General features: G+C 45.9%; 1 protein-coding gene across 1 annotated transcript in view; it reads left to right on the forward strand.

The window, feature by feature from the left end:
• Positions 1 to 17,139, forward strand: part of LOC106599067 (dynein axonemal heavy chain 6-like) — a gene marked incomplete at its 3' end in the record, with an annotated part of 84,196 nt that extends 67,057 nt beyond the window's left edge. Inside the window, 12 exon segments of the mRNA XM_045713723.1 lie at positions 1,091 to 1,248; positions 4,366 to 4,497; positions 6,505 to 6,676; positions 8,358 to 8,504; positions 9,727 to 9,800; positions 9,975 to 10,129; positions 11,317 to 11,372; positions 11,375 to 11,547; positions 13,203 to 13,355; positions 15,622 to 15,762; positions 16,310 to 16,337; positions 17,033 to 17,139. Of these exon segments, the coding sequence (XP_045569679.1) occupies positions 1,091 to 1,248; positions 4,366 to 4,497; positions 6,505 to 6,676; positions 8,358 to 8,504; positions 9,727 to 9,800; positions 9,975 to 10,129; positions 11,317 to 11,372; positions 11,375 to 11,547; positions 13,203 to 13,355; positions 15,622 to 15,762; positions 16,310 to 16,337; positions 17,033 to 17,139 (1,496 nt within the window).
• Between the last annotated feature and the right edge of the window lie 208 nt (positions 17,140 to 17,347).

The raw sequence follows: 17,347 nt of genomic DNA on the forward strand, positions 1-17,347 counted from the left end.
CATTCTGGATGAGAGAGAGAGGAATATTGGGATAGAGATACAGTAACTAGCAATACATTCTGGATGAGAGAGAGAGAGGAATATTGGGATAGAGATACAGTAACTAGCAATACATTCTGGATGAGAGAGAGAGGAATGTTGGGATAGAGATACAGTAACTAGCAATACATTCTGGATGAGAGAGAGAGAGGAATATTGGGATAGAGATACAGTAACTAGCAATACATTCTCAGAGAGAGAGAGGAATATTGGGATAGAGATACAGTAACTAGCAATACATTCTGGATGAGAGAGAGAGGAATATTGGGATAGAGATACAGTAACTAGCAATACATTCTCAGAGAGAGAGAGAGAGGAATATTGGGATAGAGATACTTTAACTAGCAATACATTCTGAGAGAGAGAGGAATATTGGGATAGAGATACATTAACTAGAAATACATTCTGAGAGAGAGAGGAATATTGGGATAGAGATACAGTAACTAGCAATACATTCTGGATGAGAGAGAGAGGAATATTGGGATAGAGATACAGTAACTAGCAATACATTCTGGATGAGAGAGAGAGGAATATTGGGATAGAGATACAGTAACTAGCAATACATTCTGGATGAGAGAGAGAGAGGAATATTGGGATAGAGATACAGTAACTAGCAATACATTCTGAGAGAGAGAGAGAGGAATATTGGGATAGAGATACAGTAACTAGCAATACATTCTGAGAGAGAGAGAGAGAGAGAGAGAGGAATATTGGGATAGAGATACAGTAACTAGCAATACATTCTGAGAGAGAGAGAGAGGAATATTGGGATAGAGATACAGTAACTAGCAATACATTCTGAGCGAGAGAGAGAGAGAGAGATTGAGAGACAGAAGAGGAAAGAGACACAGGAATGATATTGGAGAGGTGTGAGAACAGGGTTTCCCCAACACGGTCCTGGGCCCATATGTTGTTGGCATCCTAGCACGACATGGTGGTTATACATCACCCAGACAATATCACAGATCACCCTGGTAACATGAACTGATAGGCCTACTTCGCTAAGTGTTATTAATGGCCTCCATACCTCCCTCCCTCCTCTTCATGTCAGGTGCTCCTGGTAACAGAAAGATAGTGATCTTTGTGGATGATCTGAACATGCCTAAGTTGGACACCTACGGCTCCCAGCCTCCAATAGAACTGCTCAGACAGTTCCAGGACTTCCACGGCTTCTACGACCGAGAGAAGTTCTTCTGGAAGGAGATCCAGGTACACACACACACACACACACAATGTTGTTTAATATGTAGACAGTCTCATCTTGTCTGGGCTAGAGGATATTAGGTGAAACATTTAGTCTATTCTGCTCCAGTCTGGGGTTTTAGTCTGAGAAAATGAAGTGACTTTTTGTTTGTGGTCAGTGAATACTTTGACTTGTTCAGTATTCAGACAGAGGGATGGTCTGAGGTCTATAGTAGATTGGAGGCTCATGTCCAGGAGCTGGTCAGTGAATACTTTGACTTGTTCAGTATTCAGACAGAGGGATGGTCTGAGGTCTATAGTAGATTGGAGGCTCATGTCCAGGAGCTGGTCAGTGAATACTTTGACTTGTTCAGTATTCAGACAGAGGGATGGTCTGAGGTCTATAGTAGATTGGAGGCTCATGTCCAGGAGCTGGTCAGTGAATACTTTGACTTGTTCAGTATTCAGACAGAGGGATGGTCTGAGGTCTATAGTAGATTGGAGGCTCATGTCCAGGAGCTGGTCAGTGAATACTTTGACTTGTTCAGTATTCAGACAGAGGGATGGTCTGAGGTCTATAGTAGATTGGAGGCTCATGTCCAGGAGCTGGTCAGTGAATACTTTGACTTGTTCAGTATTCAGACAGAGGGATGGTCTGAGGTCTATAGTAGATTGGAGGCTCATGTCCAGGAGCTGGTCAGTGAATACTTTGACTTGTTCAGTATTCAGACAGAGGGATGGTCTGAGGTCTATAGTAGATTGGAGGCTCATGTCCAGGAGCTGGTCAGTGAATACTTTGACTTGTTCAGTATTCAGACAGAGGGATGGTCTGAGGTCTATAGTAGATTGGAGGCTCATGTCCAGGAGCTGGTCAGTGAATACTTTGACTTGTTCAGTATTCAGACAGAGGGATGGTCTGAGGTCTATAGTAGATTGGAGGCTCATGTCCAGGAGCTGATAGGGTCCATTATTCTGCTACAGTACAATGTGTTTGTTTTAGTCCTTTGTTACTGTTGTGAATGGTCAGCACACAGTCATTTGTTTCCAATAGCACACATTAAAAGGGTCTATTTGTACGTATTAGGGACCAATTAATCTGTGAGGGGTGGGTGGATGTGTGGGGGTGGGTGGATGTGAGGGGTGGGTAGATGTGTGAGGGTCGGTGGATGTGTGAGGGTGGGTGGATGTGTGGGGGTGGGTGGATGTGAGGGGTGGGTGGATGTGTGGGGGTGGGTGGATGTGTGGGGGTGGGTGGATGTGTGAGGGTGGGTGGATGTGTGGGGGTGGGTGGATGTGTGGGGGTGGGTGGATGTGTGGGGTGGGTGGATGTGTGAGGGTGGGTGGATGTGTGGGGTGGGTGGATGTGTGAGGGTCGGTGGATGTGTGGGGGTGGGTGGATGTGTGGGGGTGGGTGGGTGGATCAGTGGTTGTGGGTGTGTGTGTGGGGGTGGGTGGATGTGTGGGGGTGGATGGATCAGTGGTTGTGGGTGGATGTGTGGGGGTGGGTGGATCAGTGGTTGTGGGTGGATGTGTGGGGTGGGTGGATCAGTGGTTGTGGGTGTGTGTGTGTGGGGTGGGTGGATGTGTGGGGGTGGGTGGATGTGTGGGGGTGGGTGGATGTGTGGGGGTGGGTGGATGTGTGAGGGTGGGTGGATGTGTGAGGGTGGGTGGATGTGTGGGGGTGGGTGGATGTGTGGGGTGGGTGGATGTCTGGGGTGGGTGGATCAGTGGTTGTGGGTGGATGTGTGGGGGTGGGTGGATCAGTGGTTGGGGGTGGATGTGTGGGGGTGGGTGGATGTGTGGGGGTGGGTGGGTGTGTGTGTGGGTGGATGTGTGGGGTTGGGTGGATGTGTGGGAGTGGGTGGATCAGTGGGGGTGTGTGGATGTGTGGGGTGGGGATGTGTGGGAGTGGGTGGATCAGTGGTTGTGGGTGGATGTGTGGGGGTGGGTGGGTGTGTGTGTGTGTGTGTGTGTGGGTGGATGGGTGGGTGGGTGTGTGTGGGTGGAAGTGTGGGGTGGGTGGATGTGTGGGGGTGGGTGGATGTGTGGGAGTGGGGGTGGATGGATCAGTGGCGGTGGGTGGATCAGTGGGGCTGTGTGTGTGGGTGGATGTGTGGGGGTGTGTGTGTGGTGGTGTGTGTGTGGGTGGATGTGTGGGGGTGTGTGTGTGGGTGGATGTGTGGGGGTGTGTGTGTGGGTGGATGTGTGGGGGTGTGTGTGTGGGTGGATGTGTGGGTGTGTGTGTGGGTGGATGTGTGGGTGTGTGTGGGGTGTGTGTGTGGTGGATGTGTGGGGTGTGTGTGGTGGATGTGTGGGGTGTGTGTGTGGGTGGATGTGTGGGGTGTGTGTGTGGGTGGATGTGTGGGGTGTGTGTGGGTGGATGTGTGGGGGTGTGTGTGTGGGTGGATGTGTGGGGTGTGTGTGTGGGTGGATGTGTGGGGGTGTGTGTGTGGGTGGATGTGTTGGGGTGTGTGTGTGGGTGGATGTGTGGGGTGTGTGTGTGGGTGGATGTGTGGGGTGTGTGTGTGGGTGGATGTGTGGGGTGTGTGTGTGGGTGGATGTGTGGGGGGGTGTGTGTGTGGGTGGATGTGTGGGGGTGTGCAAGTGAATCTTTCAGAAAATCAGTTATTCTGCTTGTTGAGATCTGAACGTGTACTGGGTGTAAATGTGTTTCCACCACATGCAGACAGACAACAGACAACCATGTCAAGACAGCAACCAGAGTAGTCACACAAGGTCATATGCAGACACACACACACACACACACACACACACACACACACACACACACACACACACACACACACACACACACACACACACACACACACACACACACACACAGGGAATACAGAACCAAGGGCATGTCAATATTTTCTAATCCAAACAGGGTTTCACTCTGAAGTTTAACTCAGCTAAAAATTCTGACCCGGGTGGATGTTCTTCAAACTAAATGTCAAATGTAATATTGATAGAAGACTAAATCAATGAAAAATATGAGGCTTTAAATACATATGAAAATATGAGGGTTTAAATACATATGAAAATGTGTTGGTAGGAAATCTTCTTTCTGTGCCAAATCTTCCTTTCGACCCCCCTCTCCTCCGTTCCTCCCCTCTTCTCTCATTCTCTTTCTCTCTGCAGGACATGACGATCGCGGCGGCCTGCGCTCCGCCAGGAGGGGGCCGTAACCCGGTGACCCCTCGTTTCATCCGCCACTTCAGCATGCTGTGTCTGCCCACTCCCTCCGAACACAGCCTCAAACAGATCTTCAATGTGGGTAACCCCTGACCTCCTACATCTAAACCCTGCCCTAAGAACACAGTCTCAAACAGATCTTCAATGTGGGTGACCCCTGACCTCCTACATCTAAACCCTGCCCTAAGAACACAGTCTCAAACAGATCTTCAATGTGGGTAACCCCTGACCTCCTACATCTAAACCCTGCCCTAAGAACACAGCCTCAAACAGATCTTCAATGTGGGTAACCCCTGACCTCCTACATCTAAACCCTGCCCTAAGAACACAGTCTCAAACAGATCTTCAATGTGGGTGACCCCTGACCTCCTACATCTAAACCCTGCCCTAAGAACACAGTCTCAAACAGATCTTCAATGTGGGTGACCCCTGACCTCCTACATCTAAACCCTGCCCTAAGAACACAGTCTCAAACAGATCTTCAATGTGGGTAACCCCTGACCTCCTACATCTAAACCCTGCCCTAAGAACACAGTCTCAAACAGATCTTCAATGTGGGTGACCCCTGACCTCCTACATCTAAACCCTGCCCTAAGAACACAGTCTCAAACAGATCTTCAATGTGGGTGACCCCTGACCTCCTACATCTAAACCCTGTCCTAAGAACACAGTCTCAAACAGATCTTCAATGTGGGTGACCCCTGACCTCCTACATCTAAACCCTGCCCTAAGAACACAGCCTCAAACAGATCTTCAATGTGGGTAACCCCTGACCTCCTACATCTAAACCCTGCCCTAAGAACACAGCCTCAAACAGATCTTCAATGTGGGTAACCCCTGACCTCCTACATCTAAACCCTGCCCTAAGAACACAGTCTCAAACAGATCTTCAATGTGGGTGACCCCTGACCTCCTACATCTAAACCCTGCCCTAAGAACACAGTCTCAAACAGATCTTCAATGTGGGTGACCCCTGACCTCCTACATCTAAACCCTGCCCTAAGAACACAGTCTCAAACAGATCTTCAATGTGGGTAACCCCTGACCTCCTACATCTAAACCCTGCCCTAAGAACACAGTCTCAAACAGATCTTCAATGTGGGTAACCCCTGACCTCCTACATCTAAACCCTGCCCTAAGAACACAGTCTCAAACAGATCTTCAATGTGGGTAACCCCTGACCTCCTACATCTAAACCCTGCCCTAAGAACACAGTCTCAAACAGATCTTCAATGTGGGTGACCCCTGACCTCCTACATCTAAACCCTGCCCTAAGAACACAGTCTCAAACAGATCTTCAATGTGGGTGACCCCTGACCTCCTACATCTAAACCCTGCCCTAAGAACACAGTCTCAAACAGATCTTCAATGTGGGTAACCCCTGACCTCCTACATCTAAACCCTGCCCTAAGAACACAGCCTCAAACAGATCTTCAATGTGGGTAACCCCTGACCTCCTACATCTAAACCCTGCCCTAAGAACACAGTCTCAAACAGATCTTCAAGGCCAAGACTTAACCTCCAACCTCAGTTCCTAGCCCTAATATGACCTTTAACCTCCTGTCTCCAAACCCTCTTGTCTCTTCTCTCCTCATGTCCTCTTCCTCACAGCCCCTTAACAAGCTGTGGTAGTTTAATTACAGATCAACTATCGTCACACTTGTTTTTCTATCCTCGTTGGGACCTATAATTGATTTCCATTCAAAATCCTATTTTCCTTAACCCCTAAACCTTAACCCAAATCCTACACTTAACTCCTAAACCTAACCACTAACGCCTTACCCTAACCCTAATTCTAACCCTAAACCTAACCCCTAAGCTTAAAATAGCCTTTGTCCTCATGGGATGTGGGAAATGTCCCCACCAGGGAGAATTTGCCTTGTTTTACTATCCTTGTGGGGACTTTTAGTGGATTCAGAAGAACAAGACCACACACACACACACACACACACACACACACACACACACACACACACACACACACACAATCACGTGTGTCTCTTGAGCCTGCCCTCTCTCCTCAAGGGCATATTCAAGCACACGTACGCTTAACTCTCTCTGTTGAAACTGTCTCTCCCCCTCCAGGCCATCCTCAGTGGTTTCCTCAGTGAGTTCCCCCAGGCGGTGAGGTCTTCAGCAGGCAGCATCGTAGACGCAGCTGTAGAGATCTACCACCGCATGTCTGTAGACCTCCTGCCTACACCAGCCAAGTCCCACTATGTCTTCAACCTCAGGGACCTCTCCAAGTGTGTCCAGGGTGAGAGACACACACACACACACACACACACACACACACACACACACACACACACACACGTCTTCAACCTCAGGGACCTCTCCAAGTGTGTCCAGGGTGAGAGACACACACACACACACACACACACACACACACACACACACACACACACACACACACACACACACACACACACACACACACTACGTCTTCAACCTCATGGACCTCTCCAAGTGTGTCCAGGGTGAGAGAGACACACACACACACACACACACACTACGTCTTCAACCTCATGGACCTCTCCAAGTGTGTCCAGGGTGAGACACACACACACACACACACACACACACACACACACACACACACACACACACACACACACACACACACACACACACACACACACACACACACACACACTACATCTTCAACCTCAGGGACCTCTCCAAGTGTGTCCAGGGTGAGACACACACACACACACACACACACACACACACACACACACACACACACACACACACACACTACGTCTTCAACCTCAGGGACCTCTCCAAGTGTGTCCAGGGTGAGAAAGTTTGTCTTTGCTTATTCACTTGTAAGTTATTAAAGTAGCTCATGGACTGAGATGCTCTTGGTTGTAGCCTGAAGTCCAGACAGAGACAGTACAGTCCTCTACCCAGCAGCCTCACAACCATCATCAGAGCAGAGAGGCCTGAACTAAAGTGACTACTGCTCCCTGACCCCCGCTAGGGAGTCACCATGCAGAACACACTCACACACACACACTCACACACACACTCACACACACACACACACACACACACACACACACACACACACTCACACTCACACTCACACACACACACACACACACACACACACACACACACACACACACACACACACACTCACACACACACTCACACACACACACACACACACACACACACACACACACACACACACACACACACACACACACACACACACACACACACACACACACACACCAGCGAGCGTAAACACACACACATACACTCACACACACACACCAGCATTAATACTTACCCAGGACGAATAAGGCCAACCCAGCCCCCATTCTTGCTGAGGGCGAGCGTGGTCACATTAATGCCCTCAACTTTCTAACCAGACTTGAACATGGATCCTCTGGTGTGTCAGACCCATCATATATCCTAAAGCATCCCTAGCATTGTATTAGATAACATTGATAACAACAGGGATGTGTCAACAGCAGATATTAGAGTTTTCTTTACTTCTTAATGTGTTAAGGTTGCAGGGTGAGAACCACCACGTTGAATCATGTTTTATTATTCTCTGGTCATGTTAAATCCATCTAACCCTCCCTGCCTTTTTACCTCCCTCTTCCCTCCCTCCCTTCACCTCCCTCTCTCATTCTCTCTCCCTCTCCCTCCCTGCCTCTTTACCTCTCTCTTCCCTTCACCTTCTCCCCTCCCCCACTCCCTCTCCCCCCTCCTCCCTCCCTCCATCTCTCTCTCCCTCCACCTCCCTCTCTCGTTCTCTCTCTCCCTCCCTGCCTCTTTACCTTCCTCCCTCCCCCGCTCCCTCTCGTCCCCCTCCTCCCTCCCTCCTCCTCTCTCCCTCCTCCCTCCCTCTCTCCCTCCCTTCACCTCTCTCTCTCATTCTCTCTCTCCCTCCCTCTGTCTGTCTGTCTGTCCTCCAGGTATGTTGCAGTGTGAGCCAGGCACGGTGAGAGATCAGACTGGGATATTCCGTCTGTTCTGTCATGAGTGTCAGAGAGTGTTCCACGACCGCCTCATCAACAACGAAGACAAAACCTACTTCAACACCATCGTCTCTGAGATGGCCAGTAAGAACATAACACAGAGTTTAATAGAACCTAGACAGTCAGTAAGAACATAACACAGAGTTTAATAGAACCTAGACAGTCAGTAAGAACATAACACAGAGTGTAATGGAACCTAGACAGCCAGTAAGAACATAACACAGAGTTTAATAGAACCTAGACAGTCAGTAAGAACATAACACAGAGTGTAATAGAACCTAGACAGTCAGTAAGAACATAACACAGAGTGTAATAGAACCTAGACAGCCAGTAAGAACATAACACAGAGTTTAATAGAACCTAGACAGTCAGTAAGAACATAACACAGAGTTTAATAGAACCTAGACAGTCAGTAAGAACATAACACAGAGTGTAATAGAACCTAGACAGTCAGTAAGAACATAACACAGAGTGTAATAGAACCTAGACAGCCAGTAAGAACATAACACAGAGTGTAATAGAACCTAGACAGCCAGTAAGAACATAACACAGAGTTTAATAGAACCTAGACAGTCAGTAAGAACATAACACAGAGTGTAATAGAACCTAGACAGCCAGTAAGAACATAACACAGAGTGTAATAGAACCTAGACAGCCAGTAAGAACATAACACAGAGTGTAATAGAACCTAGACAGTCAGTAAGAACATAACACAGAGTGTAATAGAACCTAGACAATTAGTAAGACCCTAATACAGACTTTAATAGAACCTAGACAGTCAGTAAGAACATAACACAGAGTTTAATAGAACCTAGAAAGTCAGTAAGAACATAACACAGAGTTTAATAGAACCTAGACAGTCAGTAAGAACATAACACAGAGTTTAATAGAACCTAGATGGCCAGTAAGAACATAACACAGAGTTTAATAGAACCTAGAAAGTCAGTAAGAACATAACACAGAGTTTAATAGAACCTAGACAGTCAGTAAGAACATAACACAGACTGTAATAGAACCTAGACAGTTAGTAAGAACATAACACAGAGTTTAATAGAACCTAGACGGCCAGTAAGAACATAACACAGAGTGTAATATAACCTAGACATAGTTGGCCAGTAAGAACATAACACAGAGTTCAATAGAACCTAGACGGCTAGTTTGAACTTTCAGAGTTTTGCCTCCCACTAAGCAGTGTTTTGACATATTAAGTTTGAAAGCCATTTCAATGTCCTTATCTAAAACGTCCCACAATTGTTGAGCTATCAATAGCAACTCTTTAAATATATTTCCGTTCTTCTTCTTTCAGGCAAATATTTTGGCTTCAATTTAGAACCCAATTACTTTGTGACCAAACCCATCATATTTGGAGATTTCATCAAGGTAAAATGTGCTATAAGCCTATAAATCCAATCAATTTCCCAGGTGCTCAAAGCGCTTAACATTTACGGCATCCATCTATCTATCTCGCAACCCTTCCTGTCCCCACCTCTCCATCTCTCCCTCCTCCTGTCCCTGCCTCCCTTCCTCCTCATTCCTCTCTCTCCTCTCCTCTAGGTGGGTGCAGAGAAGGCAGACCGTCTGTATGAGGACCTAACAGAGCCAGATAAGATCAGGGCTGTGCTCCAGGATTACCTGGATGACTACAACATGACCTTCTCCAAGGAGACCAAGCTAGTGTTCTTCCAGGACGCTGTAGAACACGTCTCCAGGTGGTTTTACGATCGGAAACGGAGCCCTATTCCCTAATTAGTGCAGTGAATGCCTTCGAAATCGCACCCTATTCCCTATATAGTGTACAGACGTTTTGGCCTAAATCGCACCCTATTCCCTATTTAGTGAACTGATTAGAATCCTTAATGACACCCTATTCCCTATTTAGTGAACTGATTAGAATCCTTAACGACACCCTATTCCCTATTTAGTGAACTGATTAGAATCCTTAACGACACCCTATTCCCTATTTAGTGAACTGATTAGAATCCTTAACAACACCCTATTCCCTATTTAGTGAACTGATTAGAATCCTTAACGACACCCTATTCCCTATTTAGTGAACTGATTAGAATCCTTAATGACACCCTATTCCCTATTTAGTGAACTGATTAGAATCCTTAACAACACCCTATTCCCTATTTAGTGAACTGATTAGAATCCTTAACGACACCCTATTCCCTATTTAGTGAACTGATTAGAATCCTTAACAACACCCTATTCCCTATTTAGTGAACTGATTAGAATCCTTAACGACACCCTATTCCCTATTTAGTGAACTGATTAGAATCCTTAACAACACCCTATTCCCTATTTAGTGAACTGATTAGAATCCTTAACAACACCCTATTCCCTATTTAGTGAACTGATTAGAATCCTTAACCACACCCTATTCCCTATTTAGTGAACTGATTAGAATCCTTAACGACACCCTATTCCCTATTTAGTGAACTGATTAGAATCCTTAACGACACCCTATTCCCTATTTAGTGAACTGATTAGAATCCTTAACGACACCCTATTCCCTATTTAGTGAACTGATTAGAATCCTTAACGACACCCTATTCCCTATTTAGTGAACTGATTAGAATCCTTAACGACACCCTATTCCCTATTTAGTGAACTGATTAGAATCCTTAACGACACCCTATTCCCTATTTAGTGAACTGATTAGAATCCTTAACAACACCCTATTCCCTATTTAGTGAACTGATTAGAATCCTTAACGACACCCTATTCCCTATTTAGTGAACTGATTAGAATCCTTAACGACACCCTATTCCCTATTTAGTGAACTTATTTTGTCCAGAGCCCCATAAAGAGTTCGTTTTTGTTTCATGTGTTTTTGTAATGCTTCAATTTGTTATTTTGCTTACTTCCTAACCCCGCCCTTCTGTTCCTATAGGATAGCGCGTATGATCCGCCAGGAGCGCGGTAACGCCCTATTGGTGGGCGTGGGGGGCACGGGAAACAGTCACTGACGCGGCTGGCGGCCCACATGTGCGGCATGCGCTGCTTCCAGATAGAACTGAGCCGAGGATACAACTACGACAGCTTCCATGAAGACCTGAGACGACTGTTCAAGATGGCTGGGGTGGAGGGCAAGGACATGGTGTTCCTCTTCACTGACACACAGGTAGGGGAGGGGAGGAGGGGGGAGAGGAGGGGGGTGTGCATGGAGACTATGTGATGGGTAGATAGCAGGTTCCTCCATAAAGACTGTACCAGACAGTAGTATTTATGGAGGCTATGTGATGGGTAGATAGCAGGTTCCTCCATAAAGACTGTACCAGACAGTAGTATTTATGGAGGCTATGTGATGGGTAGATAGCAGGTTCCTCCATAAAGACTGTACCAGACAGTAGTATTTATGGAGGCTATGTGATGGGTAGATAGCAGGTTCCTCCATAAAGACTGTACCAGACAGTAGTATTTATGGAGGCTATGTGATGGGTAGATAGCAGGTTCCTCCATAAAGACTGTACCAGACAGTAGTATTTATGGAGGCTATGTGATGGGTAGATAGCAGGTTCCTCCATAAAGACTGTACCAGACAGTAGTATTTATGGAGGCTATGTGATGGGTAGATAGCAGGTTCCTCCATAAAGACTGTACCAGACAGTAGTATTTATGGAGACTATGTGATGGGTAGATAGCAGGTTCCTCCATAAAGACTGTACCAGACAGTAGTATTTATGGAGACTATGTGATGGGTAGATAGCAGGTTCCTCCATAAAGACTGTACCAGACAGTAGTATTTATGGAGACTATGTGATGGGTAGATAGCAGGTTCCTCCATAAAGACTGTACCAGACAGTAGTATTTATGGAGGCTATGTGATGGGTAGATAGCAGGTTCCTCCATAAAGACTGTACCAGACAGTAGTATTTATGGAGGCTATGTGATGGGTAGATAGCAGGTTCCTCCATAAAGACTGTACCAGACAGTAGTATTTATGGAGGCTATGTGATGGGTAGATAGCAGGTTCCTCCATAAAAACTGTACCAGACAGTAGTATTTATGGAGGCTATGTGATGGGTAGATAGCAGGTTCCTCCATAAAGACTGTACCAGACAGTAGTATTTATGGAGACTATGTGATGGGTAGATAGCAGGTTCCTCCATAAAGACTGTACCAGACAGTAGTATTTATGGAGACTATGTGATGGGTAGATAGCAGGTTCCTCCATAAAGACTGTACCAGACAGTAGTATTTATGGAGGCTATGTGATGGGTAGATAGCAGGTTCCTCCATAAAGACTGTACCAGACAGTAGTATTTATGGAGACTATGTGATGGGTAGATAGCAGGTTCCTCCATAAAGACTGTACCAGACAGTAGTATTTATGGAGACTATGTGATGGGTAGATAGCAGGTTCCTCCATAAAGACTGTACCAGACAGTAGTATTTATGGAGACTATGTGATGGGTAGATAGCAGGTTCCTCCATAAAGACTGTACCAGACAGTAGTATTTATGGAGACTATGTGATGGGTAGATAGCAGGTTCCTCCATAAAGACTGTACCAGACAGTAGTATTTATGGAGGCTATGTGATGGGTAGATAGCAGGTTCCTCCATAAAGACTGTACTTGACAGCTAATGAAGTAGCTATGGCCAGTGTTTATCTGTGACCATCTGCTTGCCAAACCATGCCACCTCTGTGACTCATCACCTCATTACCCCGCTGAGCAGAAGCCGAGGCATTAGCCCTGGAAGCTATAGCTTCAGTCTTCAGTTCTCAGGCACGTTTCCACCCCCCTCCATTACATGTGTGTATTATTGCTCATCAGATCGTGGTGGAGGAGTTCCTAGAGGACATTAACAACATGTTGAACAGTGGAGAGGTGCCCAACCTGTTTGAGAAGGATGATCTGGAGCAGGTCCTGGCTGCCACACGGCCCAGAGCCAAGGAGGCCGGCATCAACGAGGGAAACCGAGACGAGGTACAGTAGAGTACACACACACTCACTCATATAACACTCAATATATAATTGTAATTACAGGGCTCCTCTGTAAAAGAGACCTTTACTCCCTGTCAAAATAAAGGTTAAATATAATAAGTACATGTGTAATATTTATGTATGTACTGTTGTGTCTTTACTATGGATTAAATGATATGACATGTTATTTTATAAAATCAATTCTCTGTAATTAATATTACCTGATTAAACTAATCATGTAAATGTATTAACTTGGAAGTCGGGGCACCACGGAAGAATGTTTATAGAGCTGTTGTCTTCCGAATAAACTCTTAAAGACCTGGTAATCTTTTATATCAACAGCAGTCAATTATTAATCGTCACCTTATTCAGTCTCATCTGAACGTCGTAAAATTATTGGTTATCTTCACGAACCCTGGTTAACAAGTTGAATCAGCAATACAAAATTTGGTTTAATTATTTATTTACTAAATACCTAAATAATCCACATAATTACATATACACAGGCTGGATCATACATTGATTACTAATTAATACAAGAAAACGTCCCTAGCGGACGGAACCGATTTGACGGATGGTTACACAAAGAAAGGGGGTTGGGTTTGAATGAAAGCACGGGAAGACTGAGGAACAAAAGGATTGGGTTTCTATCAGACCTTATGAAGCTATGCTATCGTAAATACAGAATCTTATGCATTCTAAATAACCGCCCATTCAGAAAAGGAAAATGCAAGAAATATATTTTCTCTGAGCTGCGCTCGATAGATTGGCCGAAGATGGAAGGCTGGGTTGCCCAGCAGAAATCTCCCTTGTCCTTTGAAGAATATTTCTGGGCGGATACGTTGTAGTCTGTCGTCTTGTGGTAGAACTGTCGTTCTGAAGATTGTCCGTCCGTCCTTTCCTAGGCCACGCACGTTTACAGCTGCTGCTGATAACTCAACGTCTAGGATGTATCACTTCTTTAGTGAATAAGAGTTCAAAGTTCATACCAAGTTGACATACTAAGCTCATGCTGTATTCTGGCTTGTGTAGTCAAGTTCATCCGTCCAGCATGGCGATCGTCACCTCCACGTTGAAATTCGCCCTTCTGAACGTATGGACATCAGTCCTCACGTCATCGGGAACACAATGTTAATTTCGTTAGGTTGTAGTCGTTCAACCATTCGCAACCAGAGCTCACGCTGAGGTTGGCTTAGTTCGCAGTGAATTGGGTCATGGGGGGGGCTCTTATAGAAATGTAGAAAAGGGGTTGCTTCATCATTTCCAACCAATACCTATTCACGTGGGGTGGCCACTGATTGAGCATATTTTACTTATGAAAACAATTCTCTAATTTTAAAAACTAAAATTACATGTCATCTTTTCACAAATATTTTCATATTTAAACATTTAAATTGCACAACAATTCCATGTGAATCTGAATCTAGAATGGGTAGACTTTCCAAGATACAGTTTATGTCGTCCTATCATCAGATATAATGTCCCAGACAACAACTGATCTGACATCATATTCTTTAAGTACCAACGGATACTTTCAACTGGTTGGATTACACAAAGATTGTTCTTTTCCCCAACCTTTTGATGTTTCCATACTCTCCCTATGTTAACAACAGGGCTTTCCAAGAGTCCATTCTGTAGAGTGGACAGAAAAGGGGGGAAAGGCATTTATGGGGGGTCATAAACCTCCCTCAACAGGGCAACGTCATGACAGTACCATTTATTAATATTTATACATGTTTTTATACATATATCCAGCTAGCTATTAATTCACAACATTATGTATGTATTGATGTATGTGTTCATATTCAGCTATTCATCCCAGTAGGATTCAGTCTAGAGTCTAGTGTCTAGTGTCTTGTTAAGGTCCTATATGAAGCGTGGAAGCAGCAGCTTTGTCCCAGCAGTAGTCTGTCAATAAGGCAGAGCAGCAGACTCTGGACACCTCCAGAACTCTGACCCCTTCACTTTAATTACACTGACTTTGGCCTCAGTCTAGACAACACCCAGTGGATTTCCTCTCAGGCGGTTTGAATTTGGCACTTGACTATACAGTGAGTCTGTTGCATGAGTTCATTTGTATGTGTTTACTTGAATGTATTTCTATAGATATGTGTGTGTGTGTTTAACCTGTGTGTGTAACCTGTGTGTGTCTCCCTGTGTGTGTCTCCCTGTGTGTGTCTCCCTGTGTGTGTAACCTGTGTTTGTCTCCCTGTGTGTGTCTCTCCCTGTGTGTGTCTGTAACCTGTGTGTCTCCCTGTGTGTGTGTTAGGTGTTCCAGTTCTTCATCTCTCGGGTCAGAGAGAAGCTGCACATTGTGTTGTGTATGAGTCCTGTAGGAGATGCCTTCAGGTCCCGCTGTCGTATGTTCCCCTCTCTGGTCAACTGCTGCACCATCGACTGGTTTGTACAGGTCAGGACACTACGCTCTCTGTGGGTGTGGGATTGCCTCTCTCTATGTATCTCTCTCTGTCTCTCTCTGTCTTTCTCTCTCTCTCTCTCTCTCTCTCTCTGTCTCTCTCTGTCTGTCTCTGTCTGTGTGTGTGGGATTGCCTCTATCTATCTCTCTCTCTCTGTCTCTCTCATTCTCTCTCTCTCTGTCTCTCTCTGTCTGTCTCTGTCTGTGTGTGTATTTCTGTCTAATTAGTGGATTGTCAAACACACACACTCATTTACTTTCTGTACTGAGCAGTATGCTGTCACTGTGTGCTCTCAGGGTGAAACGCTCCTCCATTCATCTCCATCAGGAATGTGTGTCAGGCGTCCCGGTGTGTGTGTCAGGCTCTGTGGGTGTGTGTAATGTCTGTGTGTGTGTGTGATGGATCACAGGGCGTGGGCTCGCCCCAGGTGTCCATTGGCGAAGCGCGCCCCCCTCTTCTCTCGTTCCACCTCCTTTAATCTGCCTGTTTATTTTCATCCCTCTCCCTCTCCCTCTCCTCCGCTCCCATCCCTCCATCAAGGTGACCCCCACTGAGAAGGAGCAGCCAGGTTCAGTCAGGCGTTTATTTAGTCAAGACTTTATTCTGCTTGTTTAAAAGGAGTCTCTGACCCTGTCTCTCTCTCTCTCTCCCTCCCTCTTTCTCAATTCAATTCAAGAGGCTTTATTGGCATGGGAAACATATGTTAACATTGCCAAAGCAAGTGAAAAGTGAAATAAACAATAAAAATGAACAGTAAACATTACACTCACACAAGTTGCAAAAGAATACAGACATTTCAAATGTCATATGTCTATATACAGTGTTGTAACGATGTACAAATAGTTAAAGGGAAAATAAATATAAATATGGGTTGTATTTACAATGGTGTTTGTTCTTCACTGGTTGACCTTTTCTTGTGGCAACAGGTCACACATCTTGCTACTGTGATGTCACACTGTGGTATTTCACCCAGTAGATATGGGAGTTTATCAAAATCGGGTTTGTTTTCAAATTGTTTGTGGGTCTGTGTAAGTGTGAGCAGAGCATGTTGAGCATCTGATACATACCTCTTAAGTTGCAGGATGGGGCTTGGGGGGGTGCATTAGTGGGGGTTGGGCCTGTTGTTCTGCTCACGGCCTGGGCATATGAGCTGCTGTCATGTTGAGGTCCTTGCAACAGGGGCGGGGGGAGGGCATGGGGGGTGTGGCTGGTGATGATTTGTTCTGGGTGTGGGTCCTCTTGGTGTGGGTTCTCTCGGTGCAGGTCCTTCAGGAGGGGGTCTTGCAGGTCTGGGGTGGGTGTCTGCTGCTCTGTTGCTCCTGTGTGAGGGGCTGCGGTTGAGGGTGATGTCCTTCAGGGTCCTGGCAAAAGTTGGGATTGTTGCCTTGTAGAGGTGGACCTGGTCATAAAGGCTGTTCAAGTCCATGGTGGAGTGGTGGCCCAGGTAGACATTAGGTTTGAGGCACAGTCTCACAAAATGCTTGCATTCACCCGCTGTATGGTGGCAGGGTGGATGTATTTCCGTGGTAGCAGGGTGGAGATGACCACTTGTGCGTTGGGGAAAGTGGAAGAAGTTTT

Source organism: Salmo salar, unplaced genomic scaffold (genome assembly GCF_905237065.1).
Source record: "Salmo salar unplaced genomic scaffold, Ssal_v3.1, whole genome shotgun sequence".
Lineage (NCBI taxonomy): Eukaryota > Metazoa > Chordata > Actinopteri > Salmoniformes > Salmonidae > Salmo > Salmo salar.